Source organism: Microcebus murinus, chromosome 12 (assembly GCF_040939455.1).
Source record: "Microcebus murinus isolate Inina chromosome 12, M.murinus_Inina_mat1.0, whole genome shotgun sequence".
Lineage (NCBI taxonomy): Eukaryota > Metazoa > Chordata > Mammalia > Primates > Cheirogaleidae > Microcebus > Microcebus murinus.
In genome coordinates, this window is record NC_134115.1 from 92,129,902 (window position 1) to 92,152,944 (window position 23,043).

Consider the following 23,043-nt stretch of genomic DNA (forward strand, 5'->3'; position numbering starts at 1 on the left):
GCTCTCGGACACTCAGCAGTCTCTGTGCTGCAGGCTACACCAGCAGTGGCTGCATGTCTCCACTGGGCCCTGCACACCAGCCTGGGCCTCTGACTCAGGAAGCTGTGGTGGGGCTGCTCCCAGTCGGCCCCTGCCCTGCCCTCAGAAACCACTGTCCAGTTTCTGTCTGTTCCTGGATTTCATATAAACGAAACAATGCAGAATACGGTGTTTCATTTATGGCTTCTTTTGCTTGGCACAGCATTTTGATGATGCATGTTGTGAATATTACTGGTGCAGTCTTTTCATTGCCAAGTCGTCTCCCACTGTGCACACTTCCTTTGTCCATTCTCCTGTTGGTAGATATTTGGGCTGCTTCCAGTTGGGGGCTGTTAGGAATAAGGCTGCTGAGAACATTTGTGTACAAATGTTCTTATGGACCAATTTCTCATTTCTCTTAAGTACCCAAGAATGGAATTGTTGGGTCACAGGCAGATGTGCTTTTCAGAAATTGCCAGACAATCCTCTGGAGTGGGCACCACGTACAAGTGGGCACCGGTGCAGCTTGGCCACGAGTCCCGTTGCCACGTTGCCAGCACTTAGTGCTGTTGGTCTCTTGATATTTACCATCCTCATCAGTAGGAATTAGAATCTCATTGTGATTTAAATTTCCATTTCCTTCATGACTGCAGATGTGGAGTACCTTTTCAGGTATTTATTGGCTTATTTTGAACCTGTATCATTTGCCTGTATAATAGCATGTCCTCTGCCAAACTGTAAACTTTAGCAGTTAAAAAACATCCAGCTCACTTTATACAATCCATTTAAAAGTAAATTATAACAATTTTAATTTGTCAATTAAAAATTAATGTTTAAAAAGTAAATTAGAGATATTTTGATATTCTAACCTTAAATACTACAGTCTACAACTCTAAAAGCTAATAATAGCAAAAATATATTATTATAGCTAAAAATGTAATAATTCCTGGGCATCACTGAGTATGCAGCCCATGTCCCCAGCAGTGGGTTATCCACTCGGGAGCAGAGCCCTCAGCATGGTGAAGCCCACAGCCTCTCCTCGCCCTGCCTTCAGGGTGGTGGGGGGCTGCCGCCACAGAAGTGATGGCGAGAGGCTTGGTCAGGCTCAAGGGCACTGGGGACGTGCCCCTCACCTCTGCCAGCCGCCTTGGCCACCCCTCAGAGCCAAGCTCCACACCCCGGAGCCAGAGAGGTGACCATATGGCTCATGTAGGCAGCGTGAAGGAAGCGTCGCCTGGTCACCCACAGCCACACAGTTTCCTGAGTCTTGTTGTTATTAGAGCATCATTGTGGGGTCTTTGGTTCACAGCATTTCTCCATGTAAAATGTGTGGTTTTGGGGTCTCTCCTTTCTCTGCCCTCAGGTAGTGACTCGGTTGATTCATCTCTTGGGTGAGAAGATCCTGGGCAGCCTCCAGCAGGGACCTGCAACAGGTGAGTCACCCCTGCAGCCTTGCGGGAGCCCCACCTGTCCTGCAGCCCTGCCCACTCCAGACATGGCCCCGCCTGCCTTAGAGCCCCACCCACTCCAGACCATGGCCACGCCCACCTTGGAACCCCACCCACTCCAGCTACCAGGCTGTCCCACCTCAGAGACCTGCCCAATCCTGCTGCCTCAACCTCCCGAGTAGCTGGGACTACAGGCATGCGCCACCATGCCTGGCTAATTTTTTCTATATGTGTTAGTTGGCCAATTAATTTCTTTCTATTTATAGTAGAGACGGGGTCTCGCTCTTGCTCAGGCTGGTTTTGAACTCCCGACCTCGAGCAATCCGCCAGCCTCAGGTGTGAGCCATGTGCCTGGCCACCCTGCCCACTTTAGACCATGGCCCTGCCCCACCTCAGAGCCCCACCCACTCCAGAGGCCCTAGGGCACCCACCAGAGGGCAACTCTAAACTGGGTGGATGAAGAGAGTCCTTAGATTTTGGCAGTGCCAGAACAATTTTGCAAAAATGTGTCTCAATGGGCAGCATTGGAGGGAAGCTCTGTTATATGTGAAAGAAGGAATGTGACACATCTCCTTCCTATTATTGTCAGCTGATTAGGACAAAGGAAAGGGAAGGTGAAACCTCTGGGAAAAGATAATTGGTGGGACGCATCTGGATCAGCACCTAGTGGGGTAGTCAGAGTCATACGTCCTGTGCTAAGCATGGAAAGATGTTGAAACAATGCCAAAGTATTAGGACTTAAAATGTTTTTTTTATCTCAGCTTATTTATTCTTTTTTTTTTTTTTTTTTTTTTTGAGACAGAGTCTCACTTTGTTGCCCAGGCTAGAGTGAGTGCCATGGCATCAGCCTAGCTCACAGCAACCTCAAACGCCTGGGTTCAAGCAATCTTCCTGCCTCAGCCTCCCAATTAGCTGGGACTACAGGCATGCGCCACCATGCTCGGCTAATTTTTTCTCTGTATATATTAGTTGGCCAATTAATTTCTTTCTGTTTATAGTAGAGACGGGGTCTCGCTCTTGCTCAGGCTGGTTTCGAACTCCTGACCTCGAGCAATCCACCTGCCTCGGCCTCCCAGAGTGCTAGGATTACAGGCGTGAGCCACTGCGCCTGGCCAATTTTTATTCTTTTCTAGTTCTGAGTATGTGCTTTTTTCAGGAGCCATTATTAGATCTAGGTTTTCAGGCTGTCCTCTCTTACTGGATCTCAAGTATTTGAGAACTCTTATGTTCGACTCGTTATCTTTGGTTAATGACGTTTAACTCCAGGACCCCCTTGCTGTTCTGTGAACACCACTCCCTCCTGCCCCTGTGTCTGCTGTTCTCTGCCTGGAGCAGCCCTCAGGAGAGCCCCACTGCACCTGCAGGTCCTGTGTCCTTGCCTCACGCAGCCTCCCTGACCTCCCATCTGCCCCTAGCACTCTCAGTTTCCCTTTTCCACTTAATCTTTCTCTTCTGTACTTGTCACCCCCTGCCACATCACATATTCTCTCGAGTTAGCTCATTTATTATCCATTTCCTGCGTTGACATGTGAGCTGCATGAGCACGGGGGTCTGGGTATATTTTTTCACAGCTGTGTCCTTGGGTGTGATATGGAATGTTAGTTGAAGGAATGAATGGATAGACAAACATGCCACATGGAGGCAGCAAAGTGTGGAGGGTGTGAGACCTCATCCAGTACACTCTCATCTTAATTTGATCACATCTACAAAACCCTATTTCCAAATAAAGACACATTATGAGATTCTGGGTGGACATGAATTTTAGGGGAACACTGTTCAACACACGAGATAATTCTTTTCATTTTACTTTCTACCTATCTGTACCAGGTGAATTTCTTGTAGAAAGCATATAGTCAGTTCACATTTTTTTTCACCTCTTCTGAAATCTTTATGTTTTAAACAGTTCTAGGTTGTTGGCATTTAATATAATTATTTTGTTAGGATTTATGTCTTCCATTTTATTACTTTCTGTTCTCACCCCACACACACACTTTTTAAAACATCATTTTATTTTTTATATATTTTATTTTATGTTATATATTTTATTTTATTATTTTAGAGATTGGGTCTTTCTGTGTTGCCTAGGCTGGAGTGCATTAGCTATTCACAGGCACAATCATAGCACACTGCAGCCTTGAGCTCTTTGGCTCAGGCAGTCCCCCTGCCTCACTCTTCAGAGTACCTGGGAAAGCAGGCACATGCCACCGTGCCTGGCTTTTTAAACTTCTTTTAGGTTACTTGAACCTTTTTTTTTTTTTTTTTTTTGAGACAGAGTCTTGCTTTGTTGCCCAGGCTAGAGTGAGTGCCGTGGTGTCAGCCTAGCTCACAGCAACCTCAAACTCCTGGGCTCAAGCAATCCTACTGCCTCAGCCTTCCAAGTAGCTGGGACTACAGGCATGTGCCACCATGCCCGGCTAATTTTTTCTATATATATTAGTTGGCCAATTAACTTCTTCCTATTTATAGTAGAGATGGGGTCTCCCTCTTGCTCAGGCTGGTTTCGAACTCCTGGACTCAAACAATCCGTCCGCCTTGGCCTCCCAGAGAGCTAGGATTATAGCCGTGAGCCACCGAGCCCGGCCTACTTGAACCTTTTTGAGTATTCCATTTCTATTTATCAAGTCTGGTCTCTTTACATCTCATTTTATCTCTTCATATGACATTTTCAGTGGTCACTCTAGGGATTACAACGTTCATACTTATCCTTGTCTACTTGTGTCAACATTTTATTTAAGTGGAATGCGGAAGCCTTACCGCCATTTGGGTCACTTCATTCTTCCCCGTTAATGACATGTTGTCTTAACTATGACCTCTATGTACATAGAAAATGCTCCTCAGTGTATAACTCTGCCATCAAACATAATTTTTACAACTCAAGAGTGAGTAGTCTGTGATATTTACTCAGATGGTTACCATTTCTGCTGCTCTTCCTTCATTCTTGGTGTTTCCAGTTTCCTTCTAGTGTCATTTCCATTCTGTCCAAAGAATCTTCTTTAGCAGTTTTTGGGGTTTATTTTTTGTTTTGTTTTGGGGGTGTTTTTTGTTTTATTTGTTTGTTTTGCTACAGAGTCTTGCCCTGTTGCCCAGGCTGGAGTGCAGTGGTGCACTGATAGCTCAGTGCAGCCTCGAACCACTGTGCTCAAGTGATCCTCCCCCTCTGCCTCCCCAGTAGCTGGGATGACAGGTGTGTGCCACCATGCCTGTCTATATTTAACATTTTTTTTGTAGAGATGGAGTTTTATTGTGTTGCTCAGGCTGGTCTCGAGCTCCTGGCCTCAAGCATTCCTCCCACCTTGGCCTCTCAAAGGACAGGGACTACTGGAGAGAGCCACTGTGCCTGGCCTAGCAGTTCTTTTAGAGAAGGTCTGATAGGCACAAATTCTCTTAGTTTTTCCTTATCTGAGAATGTCTTCACTTTGGCCTCATGCTGAAGGAAATTTTTGTTGGAAGTATAATTCTGGGTTGGCAGTTCTTGCATCTCAGCCCTTAAAACGTTTTGTGCTGCGTCCGTGTGGCCTCCACTGGTTCTGATGCAAGTTCCAGATGCCTAGTGTTCTCACATAGGTGATGCATCATCTCCCTCCATCTTTAGTTTTCAGAAATTTGATTTTGAAATGTCTGGGCATGAATATCTTTGGATTTATCCTATTTGGGGTTTATTCATCTTGAATCTGTAGGTTTATATGTTTTACCAAATTTGGAAAGCTTTCAGCTTTTATTTCTTTAAATATTTTTTAATATCATACCCTTTCTCCTCTTGAAATACGGTGACGCAAATGTTAGACTTTTTGTTACTGTCCCAAAGGTCTCCAGGGCATCGTTCATTCTGTAAATCTGTTTTCTTCCTGTGCCATTAGACAGAAGTTCCTTTTGATCTGTCTTCGGGGTCACTGGCTCCTTCCCCTGGTCCTTTTGATTCTGCGATTAGGCTTATGTGAAGGGTTTCATATCACTTACTGTATCCTGGTTCCTCTTTATACCTTCTGCTTCTGTTCTCTGACTTTGTCTGTTTTAGGAGTGTTCATGATTGCTGGTTCTGGCTGGTTGTGACAGCTGCTTTATGGACCTTGTCAGATAATTCCAACATCTGCGATGTCATTTTTGTCTCTTGGTTGTTTTTTCTTGTTCTAGTTAAGATTTTCCTTGTTCTTGGTATGTCTGGCAATTTTGAATTGTATTGTGATATTTTGAGTATTATGTGATGAGACTCTGGTTCCTACTGATTGATTGATTTTTTAGAGATGGGGTCCTGCTGTGTTGCCCAGGCTAGAGTGCAGCGGAGCAATCATAGCTCACTGCAGCCTCCAAGTCCTGGGCTCAAGCCATCCTCCTGCCTCATCCTCCCGAGTAGCAGGGACTATAGGCAGGAGCCACTGTGTCTGGCCTAGTTCTTGTTTATATCTTCTATTTTAGCAGGCTATAAATGTGCTTGAATTCATAGAGCATGTCCTGACCAACTTTTGTGGGCTATTGTTTGGATGTGAACTTAACGGTCAGGGCCTTTGCAGTATTGCTCTGGTCTGCCCTGCTGTGTTCGCAGAACCTGCGTGAAAGCTGCCTGGGGTTCTGCGCTGTACTCAGCTCTCAGAGCCTTGCTTCTGCTCAGTTTCACGTAGGCCTGGTCTATGTATGCAGATTTCAAGACTTTCTTTCTGTATTCCCACCTCTAGCCAGGGGGAGCAGAGCATTCTCTGCTTACTGGTACGGGGTGGGTAGTTGGTGGGCGAGTGGTGGTGGTGTTTAGTGCCGGATAATCTCCCTGCAGGTAGCAACCATGGGAAGGGCACTGCTGCTTTTGTTGGGTTAATGGAGTGGGTCTTCCTGTGAGTCTGAGGTCCCTAGTTGGTCTGCCTTCCTCTCTTCTTCCCCCCACCCCAAGTCTGTGACAGTGGCTTCTCGTGTTATTCCAGGATCTCTTATGACTTGTGACAGGTGGAATGTGTCTGCTCTGTTTCCCCTTTTGACCACAGCTGGAAGCCAAAAGTTCTTAAAGACTACACAAAGATTAGGCAAAGCTGTCTATAGAATCCCTCTTTACTTCCACCCGAAATGGAGGATTCTGACATGTGTAGCCCCTGAGAGAGATGAGAGGAAGGAGATGCCCAAGGAACAGCTGTAGGAAAAATAAATAAAGCTCATACCATGAAAGAGAAAGACATTCAGACTAACCTTGGAATGGGAAAGGTGATTCTTTGTCTCTCTCTGCTCAGTGGCACTTTTGGGGGTGTGTGTCATTGTTTGCTTGTTACCTGGGATGATTTCCTCTTCATGACAAAAGCAGTGCGCATTTCACTTGGTGTTTAGAAACAGCAGAAGCATCACTGGAGGACAGTCCTGAGTCCCTCCTGTGTGTTTGGAGGCTCAGCTGCCTGGAGAAGGTTCATAACTGCCAGGCTGAGGGTGTGACAGTGACGCTGTAAGAGCCCCTTGCAGGATGGGTCAGCAGTGCTTGGGAAGGTGGCCTTGGTGGTGGCCAGGGTGGGGCACACCATGAGGACCACCAGGGTCCCCAAGACCTCCTGGACAGACGGGCTAGAGGCTGATAGGGTGGCCTCTCGAGGCCAGGTTCAGGGTGGCAGGAACCAGAGCCTCGTAGGCAGCTGGAGGAGCTGCACCCGGGCTCCGTGGTCTGAACGGCGGGTTCTTTACGGCGGGTGTGGCTGGTTTCACCTAGAGGAGCAGAGGTAGTCAGAACAGTGCCAGATTCAAGAGGAAATGGGTAGCAGGTTTTATTTTGCTTCATTTTCTTGTCTGTTATTACCTAGTTTTATTACAAAAGCTGTGTAGGCCTATAAAAAAGACACTAGACAGTAGGGAACCCTGAAGGCATGAACTGAGAAGTAGATGCCTCTTCTTCACGTCTGCTCAGGCTCTGCTGGCTGCGGTGTGGCCTCTGCACCCTTTCTCACACAGATAGATGCATCTGTGCTATGGAGGGGGCAGGGTCCTTTAGTGGGACCACTGGTTCCAGCATTTACTCCAGGGTTAGGGTCTCTGCTGGGGGATCCAGTGAGCCCCATGGCCAATTCCTGCCACCCCCAGACAGCTCCCACCTCCAAGCACCCATCCCTGTGCAGCAGCCCGAGCGTGGATGTCCCTGCATGTGCCGAGCGTCACTTGGTCACAGCTGCTTAGCAGAGCTGCATGCTGTCTGCAAGTGCCTGGGATGTGACTGGGTTTTTCAGCCTTGTAGAAGAGGAGGGCAGAGAACCCTGAGCCTTGGTAGTCTCTGCAAAACACCCATCCCTGCGTTCCCTGGGAAACACCTGCTGTGGCTGAATTAAGGAGCCAGTCGGGAGCGAATTCTCTCCTGGAGTTGATGGTTGAGTCAAGGGGAGCCATGGATCAGGAGAGGGTAGAGGGGCAGGGCATGCAGCCCTGGCCAGTCGGGCTGGGCCTTGAGGGTGTTAGGGGTCACCAGTGGCTCGACTTGGGCACAGGTTGCAAGGGGCAGGCTTAGCTTGTCCCAAGTTGGGCAGGGGGGCGGGCACTAGAGGGCTTTGCGCAGAAGAGGCACCTGCTCTGACTTGGGTGGGGAAGGTTTGCTTTGGCCACTGTGTGCAGAGCAGCCTTCTCTCCAGGAAGTGGCCCTGAGGCTGGTGGGGGCCCAGGGCTCCCATTTGCTGGTGATGAGCGTGACCTGAGGGCAGGGAGCGTTGGGGGTGCTTGGAAGGTCAGGCCAAGAAGAGGGGCCGGGGCTGGGGACCAGGTCCAAAGGTGTGTCCGGAGCTGTCCCATCATGAGTATCAGTGAGAAGTTGGGTAGACAGCACCACTTATCTGTGTTTCTGTCTATGTATAGATTCAGGAACTTTTGCTTGAGTGTTTATTTAATAATGCAATTACAGAGGCCAGGTGTGGTGGCTCACACCTGTAATCCTAGCACTCCGGGAGGCCGAGGCGGGAGGATAGCTCCAGGTCAGGAGTTTGAAACCAGGCTGAGCAAGAGCGAGACTCCGTCTCTACTATAAAAAGAAAGAAATTAATTGGCCAACAAATATATATAGAAAAAATTAGCCGGGCATGGTGGCGCATGCCTGTAGTCCCAGCTACTTGGGAGGCTGAGGCAGAAGGATTGCTTGAGCCCAGGAGTTTGAGGTTGCTGTGAGCTGGGCTGACGCCACGGCACTCACTCTAGCCTGGGCAACAAAGTGAGACTCTGTCTCAAAAAACAAAAAAAAATAATGCAATTACATTTATAAACTACTCTGTGTTTTTACTCAATAATATATCATCAGCCTTTTTCTTGTCAGTACATAAAGGTATGTTTTACTCTTTTTTTTTTTGAGACAGAGTCTCACTTTGTTGCCCAGGCTAGAGTGAGTGCCGTGCTGTCAGCCTAGCTCACAGGAACCTCAAACTCCTGGGCTCAAGCAATCCTTCTGCCTCAGCCTCCCGAGTAGCTGGGACTACAGGCATGTGCCACCATGCCCGGCTAATTTTTTCTATATATATTAGTTGGCCAATTAATTTCTTTCTATTTATAGTAGAGACGGGGTCTCGCTCTTGCTCAGGCTGGTTTTGAACTCCTGACCTTGAGCAATCCGCCCGCCTCGGCCTCCCAGAGAGCTAGGATTACAGGTGTGAGCCTCCGTGCCTGGCCTGTTTTACTCTTTTTGAGAGCTATGTGGTCATTCATTGAACTACACTGTCCCTGTTAATAGGTGTCATGATTATCTTGGGCTCTTGTAAGTGATGCTGCAGCAAGCATCCGTGTCCGTATCCTGTGGGCAGCAGACGTTCTTGCTGGTCACCATGCGCAGCGAGGCCTGGCTGCCAAGCTTCCACTCCTGTTCCCTGCCCCTGGGTTTGCTCCATGTGTCCCTCCCTTCCATGCTGCATCCACCCTCTCCTGCCATCTGCACCCCAGTCAGGAACTGCTGCGTCTGGTGGCTTTTGGAAATGACTTCACTAGGAGGGAGAGGAGCAGAGTCAGAAATGAAGCCTATTCGGAGGAGCTGGGCCTGTTTGCGGGAGAGACAGGCTATGGCAGCCATTGGTGCTGGGTCCTACAGGGGCTGTGTAGGAGAGAGCCCTCTGCATGCCAGGCCACGGGAGACCCTGACTGGGGAGGAGCGTGGCAGTGGTGCGGTGGCCAGCAGGCATAGCAGGGCCAGCCCTCACCTTTGCAAGAGGACTTCCACTAACACAGGGACCAGAGGCCCTCTGACAGTGGCTAGTGAACCTGTTCCTTGCTGCTGTGCTGGCCAAGGGGGCTGTCAGCTCACTTGGGGGCCCAGAGAGAAGGTCCCAGCTGTCTGGGTGAGCTCCTTGGTGGAACTCTTAGAGGTCCACAGTACTGGGAGAGGAAGCTCCCTTGCAGACTTGGTGTGGCACCATCTACCCAGGGCTACCCTAGCCAAGCCCAGCCTGCCCTGGTTTCTGGAGATCCCGTGCACATGAGGGACGATAAACACGTCTTGATCTTCTAAGCTCTTACGTCTTTTCCTGTTTCTAGAATGAGTGGTAGGAAAACTCTAGGAATGGTTGGGTCACAGGATGAGCCCTCTCACCTGGCAGGATATTTTAACTATTTTAGTTTATTCTGGGCCTCACACACTTTTCCACACTTCATTTGCATCCTGAATCATCAGGCTCCAGGGGCAGGAGCTCGAAGTCCTGGCACGTGGTACTCGGGCACCCGTGGGCGTGGTCAGATAGCTCAGCAGGACGGGACAGGGGTGCATGGGGAGGAGGCCTCTGGCCCCTGCAAGACCTGGGGCAGACTCGGGAGCCTGCTGCACTCCTCCCAGGCAGCCTGCACCCTGGTGTCATCTGGAAGCGTCTGGAGGCATCCAGGCTGTCTGAGATGCAGCCCAGCTTCCCGGCTGACGCTGGCCCTGTGCTCCACAGGCCACTCACTGGGGCTCCATGCAGCGGGCAACAAGTGGGACTCGGGGAACCCGGCCGGCAACCTGTCCACAGTGGCCGCGATGCCTGTGTCTGAGGATGTGCCCCTCACTGCCTTTGCCCTGGAGCTGGAGCACGCCCTCAGCACCATCGGTAAGCTCTCCCCACAGCCCGCGTCCGGCTGGCTGCACCATCTGCCCCACAGTCCTTCCATATTGCCCCTAGGGTTTAATAAGTGGCATGTCCTCATCAGTTCCCGAGGGTCCCAGGAGTCTCTTCATGTACAGCCCGACCTCTGTGTCTGTCAGAGCTGAGGGTCGGGATGGGACACCTGGCTGTAAGGAGGGGCAGGCTACGGTGGGTCTTGCCATACCCTGTTAAGGCCACACTAGGGGGCTGAGGGCATCCCAGAAGCTAGAACAGGTGTCAGGTCCAGAGTAGCCTGGAGATCATGCAGGGTCCCTCAGGACAGAGCCCTCTTGCCCGTCCTTGTCCTCAGTACAGAGCCCCCAGCCCGTCCTTGTCCTCAGTGCAGAGCCCTCTCGCCCATCCTTGTCCTCAGTGCAGAAACCCCCCGCCCATCCTTGTCCTCAGTACAGAGATCCCCAGCCCATCCTTGTCCTCAGTGCAGAGAGCCCCCCGGCCCATCCTTGTCCTCAGTACAGAGACCCCCGCCCATCCTTGTCCTCAGTGCTGAGACCCCCGGCCCGCCCTTATCCTCAGTGCAGAGACCCCCAGCCCGCCCTTATCCTCAGTGCAGAGACCCCCGGACCGTCCTTGTCCTCAGTGCAGAGACCCCCGGCCCATCCTTGTCCTCTGTGCAGAGACCCCTGGCCCGCCCTTATCCTCAGTGCAGAGACCCCCAGCCCATCCTTGTCCTCAGTGCAGAGACCCCCGGCCCGCCCTTCTCCTCAGTGCAGAGACCCCTCCAGCCGTCCTTGTCCTCAGTGCAGAGACCCCCGGCCCTCCCTTCTCCTCAGTGCAGAGACCCCTCCAGCCGTCCTTGTCCTCAGTGCAGAGACCCCCGGCCCGCCCTTCTCTTCAGTGCACAGACCCCTCCAGCCGTCCTTGTGTTCTTAACCTGCTGGCGTCTTTGCCAGCTGCTCCTCTGTTCGATCAGATACTACAGTGGATGGCCAGGGCCTCAGTTGGGGTCACGTGATTTTTGTGGCGTTTTCAAATTTCTGGTGGCTACTACATTTGTGGCTTCAAGAATGAGAAATTGAAGTTCCTGAGAAAGCTTGGGAACTCTCAAAATCATAAGGTATTTTGTATTTTTTTTAACACTTTGTTTACAAGTTTTTATGTAGTTGTGGGTGACCCCGATGATAGTGTATCACTTCTGTGTGGTTTGGTTGTACTAAAACTTTAAGAGTTGTCTCTGCAAAATGATATAATAATGAATGCCATGAGTATGGTACAATTATTATGAAACAATATATTATGATAAGAATATTCAGTGCCATGTTAAAATGCTCTCTACCTGAGACATTCGATAATAGAAAACATTAAATAAATGCCAAAAAACGATTTATAAAACTGAAAGATATTGTTACTATTAATAGCTAATATTTAACAGTTATTCGCAAAATTCAAGTTTAAAACACATAAAGCATTCACCGCCTCCTTTGATAGTCTCGATCTTTGCTTCCTGATGGATACACAGATGTGTGTAGAAAATTCCACTTGTTTCCGCTGACAGCTGGCAGATTGCTCACAGTGCAGCCAAAGCATCTTCAGGTAGCACAGTGGAGTGTTATTGCATATAAAATTCCCCTTTTTAATCTTTTTATTCTGAAATAATTGTAGAATCACAGGAAATCGTAAAATAGTAAAGAGATAGCCCTCGTGCCCTCCCCTAGGTCCCAGTGGTAACACCTTATGTAGCAATATCAGGACCAGAAAACTGGCATTTATACAGTCCGTAGTCCCATGTGAGGTTTCACGTGTGTGTGTGTGTGTGTGTGTGCGCGTACGCGCGTGTGTGCGTGCGCATGTGCATGTTCTGTGCTGTTTTGGCTCGGGTGTAGGTTTCTGCAGCTGGCCCCATAGCCAGGCTGCAGGACTGCCCCATCCAGAGACTCGTCAGCCTGCCTTGAAGTTGCCCCCTCCCCCAACACCCCCACTCACTAGCAGCCGCATGTTCTCCATCTCTGTAATTTTGTCATTCTGAGAAAGTTATAAAAATGGCTGGGCACAGTGGCTCACGCCTGTAATCCCAGCACTTGGGAAGGCTGAGGCAGAGCAACACTTGAGCCCAGGAGTTGGAGGCTGCAGTGAGCTGCAGTGACACCACTGCACTCCAGCCTGGGTGACAGAGTGAGACTGTGTCTCAAAAAAAAAAAAAAAAGGAATTGTACCGTCATACCATGTGTGGACTTTGGGATTGACTTTGGTTACTCAGGATGATGCCAAGTGTCAAGAGTTTGTGCCTCCTTGTTGCTGAGGAGTATTCCATCATGTGGATGCCCACGGCTGCTTTAAACACTCAGGTTGTGCGGGTTGTTTCTGGTTTGGTGGTGTTACAAATAAAGCTGCTCTGATTATTTGGGTAATGGATGTTGTGTGCACACAGGTCTTTATTTCTCTGGGGTAAATGCCCAGGAGTGTGATAAGTATGTGTATGTTTAGTTTTTTATAAGAAGCTGCCACACCATCTTCCAGAGTTTCCACCAGCAATGCGTGAGTCATCCAGTTTTTCCACATCCTCACCAGCCTCTGTTGTACTTTTCTTCCTTAAGAAATGGGGTCTTGCTATGTTGCCCATGCTAGACTCGAACTCCTGGGCTCAAGCGATCCTCCTGCCTCGGCCTCCCCAGTAGCTGGGAGCACAGGCATGTGCCACGGTGCCCAGCTTGGTGTCACTCTTCTTTTTTTATTTTAGCTGTTCTGATAGGTATGTCAGTGGCAGCACATCGCAGTTTGAGTTGCTTTTCTCTAGTAGTGCATGATGATGTTGCACATTTTACTGTCTTTATTTTCTTTGATGAAATTTCTGTTCATAACTTTTGCATGTTTTCTAACTGGGCTGTTTGTTTTCTTACTGTTGAAGTTTTTCTTCTTTTTAGTGACAAAAATCATGCATTCTTTTTTTTAAAAAAATTAGATTTATATTTTTTAGCAGTTGTAGGTTCACAGCAAAATAGAAAGGAAGGTACAGAGAGTTCCCGTATACTCCCTGCCCCACACATGTATAGGCCCCCCTGGAGGGGGCATTTGTTACAACTGGTGCAGCTATGCTGACTCATCATCACCACCCAAGGTCCACAGTTTGCTTAGCATTCGCTCTTGTCGATGCACATTCTGTATAGGTTTGGACACGTCTCCACCACTACGGTGCCACGCAGAGCAGTTTCCCAGCCCTAAAGACCCTCTGTGCTCTGTCTGTTCATCCCTCCCTCCCTGCAAGCCCCCCCAAACCACTGATCTACTGTCTCCGTAGCTTCGCCTTTCCCAGAATGTCACAGAGTTGGAGTCGTGCAGCATGCATCCTTTTCAGATGGGCTTCCTTCATTCAGTAACATGCATTTTGGTTTCCCCCATGTCTTTTCCTGGCTTGACAGCTCATTTCTTTTCAATGCTGAATAATATTCCACTGTCTGGATATAGCACAGTTGAATTATCCCTTCATCTACTGAAGGGCGTCTTGGTTGCTTCCAAGTTTGGGCAATTATGAATAAAGCTGCTATAAAAATCTGTGTGTAGATTTTTGTGTGAATGTAAGTTTTTAACTCCTTTGGGTAAATACCAAAGAGCATATTGCTGGCTGGTATGGTACAGCATGTCTAGTTTTGGAAGAAACCACCAAACTGTCTTCCAAAGTGGTTGTACCTTTTCCTACCGGCGGTGAGTGGGGCTTCCTGGTGTCCACACCTTCCTGTCCCCTGGCTTTGCCAGTGTTCTGGATTGGGCCATCTGGATAGGTGTGCACTGGCATCTCAGTGCTGCTCTAACCTCATTTCCCTGATGGCACGTGACATGGAGTGTCTTTCCGTGTGCTGATTGACTCTCTGTGATGTCTTCTCTGGCAAGGGACCTTTTCGGATCTTTGGCTCGTTTTTTAACTGGATTATTTACTTGGTCAGTTCTAGGAGCTTTTTTATGTGTTTTGGGTAACAGTCCTTTATCCCGATTTGTCTTTTGCAAATATTTTCTCCCAGCCTGTGGCATGTCTTCTCATCAGTCTCTTGACGGTGTCTTCACAAAGCAGAAGTTTATTTTTTGTTTGTTTTTTGGTTTTTTTTTTTTTTTTTTTTTTTTTTTTGAGACAGAGTCTCGCTTTGTTGCCCAGGCTAGAGTGAGTGCCGTGGCGTCAGCCTAGCTCACAGCAACCTCAAACTCCTGGGCTCGAGTGATCCTTCTGCCTCAGCCTCCCGGGTAGCTGGGACTACAGGCATGCGCCACCATGCCCGGCTAATTTTTTATATATATATCAGTTGGCCAATTAATTTCTTTCTATTTATAGTAGAGACGGGGTCTCGCTCTTGCTCAGGCTGGTTTTGAACTCCTGACCTTGAGCAATCCGCCCGCCTCGGCCTCCCAAGAGCTAGGATTACAGGCATGAGCCACAGCGCCCGGCCCACAAAGCAGAAGTTTTTAACGTGAGGGAAGTCCAGCTTCCTTTCGTGGGTCATGCCTTCGGTGTCGTATCTGAACAGTCATCGCCAAACCTGAAGTTACCTGGATGTTCTGCAATGTTAACTTCTAGAAGTTTTATAGTCTTACGTTTCGCATTTAGGTTTGTGATCCACTGTGAGTTAATTTCTGTGAAAGGTGTAAGGTCTGTGTCTAGATTCGTTTTTGCATGCGGATGCCCAGTTGCTCCCGCACCATCTGTTGAAAAGACTCTTTTCTCTGTTGTAGTGATTGCCTCAGCTTCTTTGTCAAGGATTAGAAGACTGCGTTTATGCCGGTCTATTTTGGGGTGTGGCTTGCTGTTTTATTCTTTCAGTGCTGTCTTTTGATGAACAGAATTTCTTGATTCTAGTACAGGCTAATTTATCTATTTTTTCCTATATGGTTACTGCTTTTTGTATTTTATTTTAAAAAAATGTAATTCTGTCCCCCAGGTCATAATGTTCTTCTAAAACTTTATTGTTTTATCTTTCCTTTTAAATTTATAGTTGACCTGGGATTGATTCTGGTATAAGGTAGAAGTCAAGATTCGTTCTTTTTTTTTTTTTTTTTTTTTTTTTGAGACAGAGTCTCGCTTTGTTGCCCAAGCTAGAGTGAGTGCTGTGGCGTCAGCCTAGCTCACAGCAACCTCAAACTCCTGGGCTCAAGCGATCCTTCTGACTCAGCCTCCCGAGTAGCTGGGACTACAGGCATGTACCACCATGCCCGGCTGATTTTTTCTATATATGTTAGTTGGCCAATTAATTTCTTTCTATTTATAGTAGAGACAGGGTCTCGATCTTGCTCAGGCTGGTTTCGAACTCCTGACCTCGAGCAATCTGCCTGCCTCAGCCTCCCAAAGTGCTAGGATTACAGGCGTGAGCCACCGGGCCTGGCTAAGACTCATTCTTTTCTGTAGGAGTATTTGCAAGGCAGGTTTGCTGTACACTGGTCATGAACTGGCCTGAGTCTGATGCGGCAGAACAGCCACACAGCAGGTCACAGCGAGCAGGTTTGCTCCTCACAGACAGCAAAGGACAGCAGGCCCCTCGATCGCTGCCAGCTGGACCCTAGGCTCGGGGAAGCTGCGCAGGACCCTGGAAAGCAGCCTGCCCGGTTTTATACCCAGGACAACATGGCCGGCTGGGCCAGAGCGTTGCAGAACACCCTGTGTCTGGGGGGCTGGGAGAGAGCCTGGCTGTCCTGCCAGTCACTCCCCACCTCTGGGTGTTGCCCTCTGGCACGATATACAGTTATTCTTGAGAACTGCAAGTAAGAAATGGGGGAGAACCAGGTGAGTCCAGGGCTACCTGGAGCCCTGTCCTGCCATTTTCAGGTGACCCAGAACTCTAATTTAGAAAGATCAAGCCTGGCCACCGTGCTGCTGCCTCGAGTTCACTGTGAGCCGGTCACCTTCACTTCCGAGAAGGTTTTGCTGACTAAATGATGAGTCTGAGCCAATAATCATTTTATTCTAGCACTTTGAAGGTGTCTTTCCATTTTCCTCTGGGAAAGAAGCTGTTTGGCAGTCAGGCCAGAGCAGGCTCGGGACTGTGGCCTGGCTGGATGTCTGCCTCAGCCACACCCACAGAACTGGAGCCCGGTGGTGCTGATGCCTCTCCTGCCTTCCGGAAGGCTGACCTCCCACGAGGCGCAGGTCTCCCTGGCCTGTGCCACCTTGCTTCCCTGGGCTTCCCCAAGGAGCTCCTGTAGCCCCATAGCAGACCACTCCAGGAGTAGGGTGGTCAATGTAGCCGAACTAGCAGGAACTGAGCCCATGCCTGGGAACCAGAGGTCCCTGAATAGCCCCTGAGAGCTCTCCAAATCCAGGGGGGCCTAGAGCAGCAGACGTCCATTGTGGGGCAAGTGGGGCTGAGCAGGGGTCCCTGAGGGCCTCAGGCCAGCAGCTTTGTTTTCTTGCATCTGGACATGGCCTGTCTCTTCCTGGATGGCTCCCGGTGCCAAGAGGTGGAAGTGTGCATGTGTCACCCCACCTTGCAGTGCTCCTGCCCCTGCAGTCCCTTCCTGCCTTGTGCTGGGGTGGCTGAGCAGACACTGCGGTGTGGCTCCCAACTCAAGGGTCGGACTCCAACCTGCTGGCCAGCCAGGGCAGCCCTGCCAGGGTCCCTGCCCTTCCTCAGCCTCCCTGGGAGGAGCAGCCCGTCACCTGCTCAGCCGTGCATGTGGTTGAACTCAGTCATGTTGCAGCAGGGCTCGCACAGTTGTGACGCTGCAGTCCCAGCTTTCCATGCGCAGCTTGGCTTCTGGGTCCTTTCCCCGGGTGGAGGGTGCTCCTCCTCGACGGCCAGCGCACAGTGGGCAACGCCGCCCATCTCGTCCTGGCTTTTCTCTCGAGCCTCTGACGGCCTCTCTGCGGATCCTCTCTGCTGCTTGAGCAGGCCCTGACAGCTGCCCGTGGGGACAGCGGCATGCTGATCTTAGAGACATAAAACGTGATAAGAGAGGGCATCTCGACATCGGTGAACTTCAGCATGCTGGAATCCCGCCAGCCTCGCTGATCTGGATTTGGGAATTTTATCATCTCGTGTGGTAGTGCCTTCCCTGCCCCAACACAGTCAGGGATGCAGAGATTTGACTCCTCTGTGGTTCACAGGCTGCCTGGGGGTCTCTCAGGGTTGGGGGACGGCAGCCTCAGGCCACAGACACTTCTTCCAGAGGAAGGAAAAAGGCTTGGCAGTTGCTTTCAGGGGCTCAGAGCCCTAGGATGGGAGTGGAGGCTGTCATCGGCCCTGTCTGTCCTTGGAGGGGCCGCCAGGACACGTCTCCCTGACCGGTGGTTGTGTTTTCAGGCCCGACCCTGCGGCTGACCAGCGACAACATAAAACAGCGCCTTGGCTCTGCTGCCCTGGACAGGTGTGCTGCTGTCTGTGCCCGTTTGGCCCCGTTTAGCAGACAGTCTGGCAGGCCTCAGCTCCTTCCTCTTAGCCAAGCATCCCTGGCTGCTCCGTGCCAGCCACACCACAGTGCTGGTGGCAGTGACAACACTTGCATCACTCGGCACACAGTGGGCAACTTTAACCTGCTGGGCACGGTCAGGCCTCCCAGGGGACCTCCAGACCCTCCATATTGCTTGAGCAGCCTGCGCCTCAGCCTGTCCTGGCTGCCCCACACAGAGCCCCAACCCCTGGGCTCAGCTGCAGCCCCAGTGCAACGGTCCTGTGGCTGAATGACTCACCAAGGACTAGGGACAGCTGGGAGTGCTGGGTGGTGGCTGGTCCTGGCCCTCAGCTTCACTTTTGGAGGGGGACACAGGCTCCCTGGGAAGTGGGCTTCCTGGGAGCCTCCCACGGAGAGTGAGGCGCTCCCTTTGTGACGTGCAGCACCCACGAGTACCGGCTGTCCAGCTGGCTGGGCCAGCAGGAAGACATCCACCGGATCGTGCTGTACCAGGCGGACGGCACACTCACGCCCTGGACGCAGCGCTGCATCCGGCAGGCCGACTGCATCCTCATCGTGGGCCTGGGTGAACAGGAGCCCACGGTGGGCGAGGTGAGCAGTGGGCGGGCGCTGGGGAGCCCCTCTCTCCGCAGAACCCTCTGTTTCTCTTTTCCTTTGAGTGAAATATTTCAGCAACTCAGAAAAGAACAGTAAGAGCTAACACCCAGACATCTGCTACCCGTGCTTTAAAACATTTTGCTGCATTTGCCCCGGTGGTGGCTTCACAAAGCAGGGCAGTGTCCTGAGTGCCCACTGGCCCCCAGGTGGTCTCTTGTGAAGTCCTGTGTCCATCTTCCACATTTTTATAAAGTGTGCATAAGGCACTTTTGTAGGCTTAAAATTTTATATATAAAGTGTCCTATTTTATATCATTTTGGAATTTCCTTTTCTTCTCAATGCTGAGGGTTCTGAGCCTTGTCCATGTTGTTTCACGTGCATGGCTGTGGTTGTCCCGAGTGTCCTCCCTGACTCTCCAGTCTCGGTGCTGGCTGTGACATCCTTTCATGGGTTACCTTCCTGGTGGGCTACCAAGCCACAGGGGCTGTGTCCCCAGGGTTCCCAGATGTCACCAACATGCCTTTCTGGCCACAGTCCAGTTCTTACGTGTGCCCTGGGTACAGGTGAGGCCTTTCTCGTCCTTCCCAGTCCTGTGCGTTTCCTCCAGCTTTGCAGATGTGAGATGGGGTCTTGGTGCCCCTTTCATTTGCAGTCCTCCTCTCCCTCTGCTCCCTGCTCTATTCTTGTCATGACCTTCTCCAGCCTGCCTGGTCCTGGGGTAGCTAAGAATTCCTCATCTCTAATGTCTGTTGAGAAGGCCAGTGCTGGAAAACCACCTCATTTGAAAAGGTGGTGTGTTCACGAGGCCGTGTTAGAGAAACAGCAGGAGGAGGCGCCCCCTCCCTGCACGCCCCCAGCACGCTGGCAGGCAGGCTGACCGTGCCCAGCGCACACTGGGCACCCCCTGTGGTCAGAGCTTCACTGGCCCCGAGATAGGCTGTGCCACAGCCATGCTGCTGCAGAGAACCAAGGTGTCGCTTGGGAACCTGCCTCGGGCCTCTGTGCTGTGTGGGGCTGGTCCTGAGCAGGTCTCCAGTGTGGCCTGGGTGGACGGCCCTGCCTGACCTTCAGCCCCGAGCTGCCCCCGCGTCCTCAGGCTCCGGGTTGGCTGACGTGAGGCCTCTGCTCCTCAGCTGGAGCGCATGCTGGAGAACACGGCCGTGCGCGCCCAGAAGCAGCTGGTCCTGCTGCACAGGGAGGAGGGGCCGGCGCCGGCCCGCACCGTGGAGTGGCTCAACATGCGGAGCTGGTGCTCCGGCCACCTGCACCTCCGCTGCCCACGCCGCGTCTTCTCCAGGAGGAGCCTGCCCAAGCTGGTGAGACCTGGGGCCAGTGGCAGGGCCAGCCCAGCAGGGACTCTGCGCTTCTGCTTGCTTCCTGCTTGCACAGTTTATTTCCCTGGGCTTCCAAAATATTCCTACAGTCTCTCTCTGATGTTCTAACATCTGAGCTCTCTGGGGCTCTGATTACGATGGCTTTTTGCCTCCCCACGTGCTTGTGGACTTTGGTCACGAGCTCACGTTGGTTTGATCTCTATCTTCGGGATTCTTGTGGCCACAGCGTGGTGACGCGCCCTGCAAATGCAGGCACGAGCCCGAGGAGCACCCCTGCACGACGGGCCTGATGGGGTCCAGAGCAAGTCCAGAGCCGTTTCTTGGGGACCTAGTGCAGAGGCAGCCCACGTGCTCCAGCCCCTGTCCCCGCAGCACAGGGGACAGTCCTGGGGCCACGTGGCTGCCCAGGGTCCCATGTCCTCGAGAACACCATCTACTGCAGGGCTGGCAGGTGTGAAGGTCCCACAGGGAGGAGGCTTGTGGTCTGGTGGTCCCTCTGGGCCTGCGCATCCACCCACGTGCCCTCTGCTGACACGGCCCCGCTGAGGTGCTGGCATGGTCATGTCAGACCCTGCCATGTCCTGGAGGGCATCTGGTCAGAAATGGAGGAAACTCACCCTCGTTGAGTCAGCGGGGCAGGGGTTCTGCACCAGCCCTGCCATCTGCTGGCTCCTCTCCCAGGTGGAGATGTACAAGCGCGTATTCCAGAGATCCCCGGACCGGCACTCGGACTTCTCCCGCCTGGCGAGGGTGCTGACGGGCAACGCCATCGCCCTAGTCCTCGGGGGAGGGGGGGCAAGGTGAGTCCCACCCCTTCCCTCACACCACTCCTACCGTGTGGGCATGGGCAAGTGGTGACAGTCACCCATGGGTGCTGCAAGGACATGCCACAGACCCAGAGACCCTCGGGCCACAGGTGGGCTCTGCCCTTCCAGACCGAGCCTCCAGCATCCTCAGGAGAGCGTCCCTGTGGGTGGGCCAGGGTGTGACCAAGCCCACGAGTGGCTCAGTGCCTGGTGTGCCCCTCGCCCCTCTAGCCCAGAATTGCCCTGGTTTTCATTGTTGCTAATTTAGTAGAAGAAAATGTATGTCTTGTTCTGATTGTCTTTGCTTTGAAGCATTTGTTTGCTTATTAGCTGTTTGCATCTCCTCTTCTGAAACCTGTTCTTACCCTTTTAGACTTTCCCGGGGGCCCCTGACGAGTTTCTTCCGTGTTAGTGCACACCGTATGGAGCAATGATCCAATTTGCTCGGGAGCCAGTGGCTTTCTGTAGTTCTTTGGGCTGTCGAGTTCCTTAAAGGACTTTTAACTCAAATAATTCTGACACCACTCTCTCCTGAACTCAGTGAAGGAGAAATACACTTGGGGCAGAAGTGGGGCCCAGGGTGTCCTGAGGTAGCAGGGGGCATGTGCCAGCGCCTGCTGCTGCTCCACGCCTCCCTAGACAGGGGTGATAGGGGCACCTGGGGGTGCAAGGGTGGCGCTGGTTGGTTGCTGTTGCCAGCACCTCTGCGTACAGTGCCTGACCCTGCGGCCTGGGTGGGCTGGGGAGTGAGGAGCACCCGCCTGAGGTCGCCAACGGGGAAAGCACCCAGGGATCTTCCGTGGGTCTGGACAGCGGGCAGCTCAGGGCAGCTGAGCCAAGACTTGGAGCTGGCTTGCAGGCCAGATCTGGATTAAAATGTAATTTTAATCCAGGGGATACTTAGAAGCCATGTGGTTCTATAAGGCACATACCACAAAACAACAGTCCTCCCCACACCTCCTGCACCCGATCCAGAGACATCCCAGAAATAAACACTGTCAACTTTTTTTTGGCTGTCTGCCTGTCTGTAGTTCTAAATAGAATCCCTGTTCTATTAATTTTTTGCTTTTTTCTGTTTTAGATTATTGACTCAGTAGCCCCCTCCAACACACACAAAGTCAGAGTCTGTGCGTCTCTCTCTGTCTCTCTGGGCCTGTCCCCCTCCTTCCCGCTCATGGCCACAGTGTAGCCTGATCACTCACTCGCCGTGTGTGCTGTTATCCAGAGCCAGGTCACGCCATGTTGTGTGCTGTGATTGTGTCTCCTTCCTTGGAGCTAACAGTTGTTGCATTTGCCATTTGCTCAGTTTTCTGGACATTAATTCACCCACAGATGCTCTGCTGCAAGCACGAAGCTCTTGGTGTCTTCAGACGCCAGTCATCTCTACTTAGCTCTGAGGAGTCATCTCCACTTAGCCCCAGCTTCCTCCCATCACTCCTGGTTGCTTTCTAGTGTGTTGCTGAGATGTTGGCCTAGAATTTTCCTTTACCATTGTCTGGGAGCTATCTTTGATTCTCTCTCGTGTTCAACTCCAGTTCCTGCGTTCCATGTCTTCCTCTTCCTTGATGTACTCCTCATTTTGGTGGATACATATTACATACTCTAGAAATTTCCTCAGGAGGAGATGCATGGAAGGTAAAAACCGTGAGACTGTGCCCATCAAAACAAATCCTCATTCCATTCCCGTGCTGGAGTGATATGGGGCTGAGTGTGGAATTCTAGGTGGAAATAATTCTCTCTGAGAAGTTTTAAGGCGTGGTTCATTGTCTCTTCAGCTTTTGGTACAGCTGTTGAGATGTGCAATGCAATTCATGAGGCCTGTGTTTTTCTTCTGGAATTTCGTATGAGATCCTCTTAATTCTTGGTGTTCTGAAAGTTCGTGATGATGCGCGTTGGTGTGGTTCTTTTTTAACCCATTACACTGGATTCCCAGTGGTCCTTTCAAATTTGGAAATCTATGAACTTTGGGAAGTGTTTTATTTTTTGAAATAAATACCTTTCTCTTTTCTCTGTTCTCTCTTCCTGGAGCTTCTGATGATCAGATTTTGGGCACCTTAGATGGATCCTCTAAGTCTCGTATCTCCCTCCCATATTCTCCATCTCTGTCTTTTTATTCTACTTTCTGGGAGATTTTCTACAAATGTATCTTCCAACTGATCTTCCCCGATAAAATGTTTCTAATGTCCGAATGCTTCTTTCACAGTATTCTCTGTTTCATTAATGCAATATCATATTTCCGGAATGTCAACAGCAGGTTTTTACTCGTTCGCTTGCTTCAGTATGCGCCGTGCTCCCTTTTGTGTCTGTCTGTCCACTCAGCGCAGCGTGTCTGAGATGTGCCTGTGTCCTGATCACGTCGGCAGCCGTGCTGCTGAGGGGCATTCCACGTAACCATACCTCACTTATGCCGCTTCCTGTTGGTGGAAATCGGGTTGTTTTCTGGTTTTGGTTTTTATGA

The 23,043-nt window shown here is 50.9% G+C and overlaps 1 protein-coding gene across 3 annotated transcripts in view; it reads left to right on the forward strand.

Annotated features, from left to right (window-relative positions):
• PNPLA7 (patatin like domain 7, lysophospholipase) overlaps positions 1–23,043 on the forward strand; it is a 76,097-nt gene that overhangs the window by 44,617 nt on the left and 8,437 nt on the right. For all 3 annotated transcript variants that reach the window (XM_076009166.1, XM_012784444.2, XM_012784445.2), the window contains 6 exons: positions 1,382–1,451; positions 10,319–10,468; positions 17,740–17,803; positions 18,271–18,439; positions 19,579–19,761; positions 20,461–20,579. In XM_076009166.1, the coding sequence (XP_075865281.1) occupies positions 1,382–1,451; positions 10,319–10,468; positions 17,740–17,803; positions 18,271–18,439; positions 19,579–19,761; positions 20,461–20,579 (755 nt within the window). The remainder of the gene's footprint in view (positions 1–1,381; positions 1,452–10,318; positions 10,469–17,739; positions 17,804–18,270; positions 18,440–19,578; positions 19,762–20,460; positions 20,580–23,043) is intronic.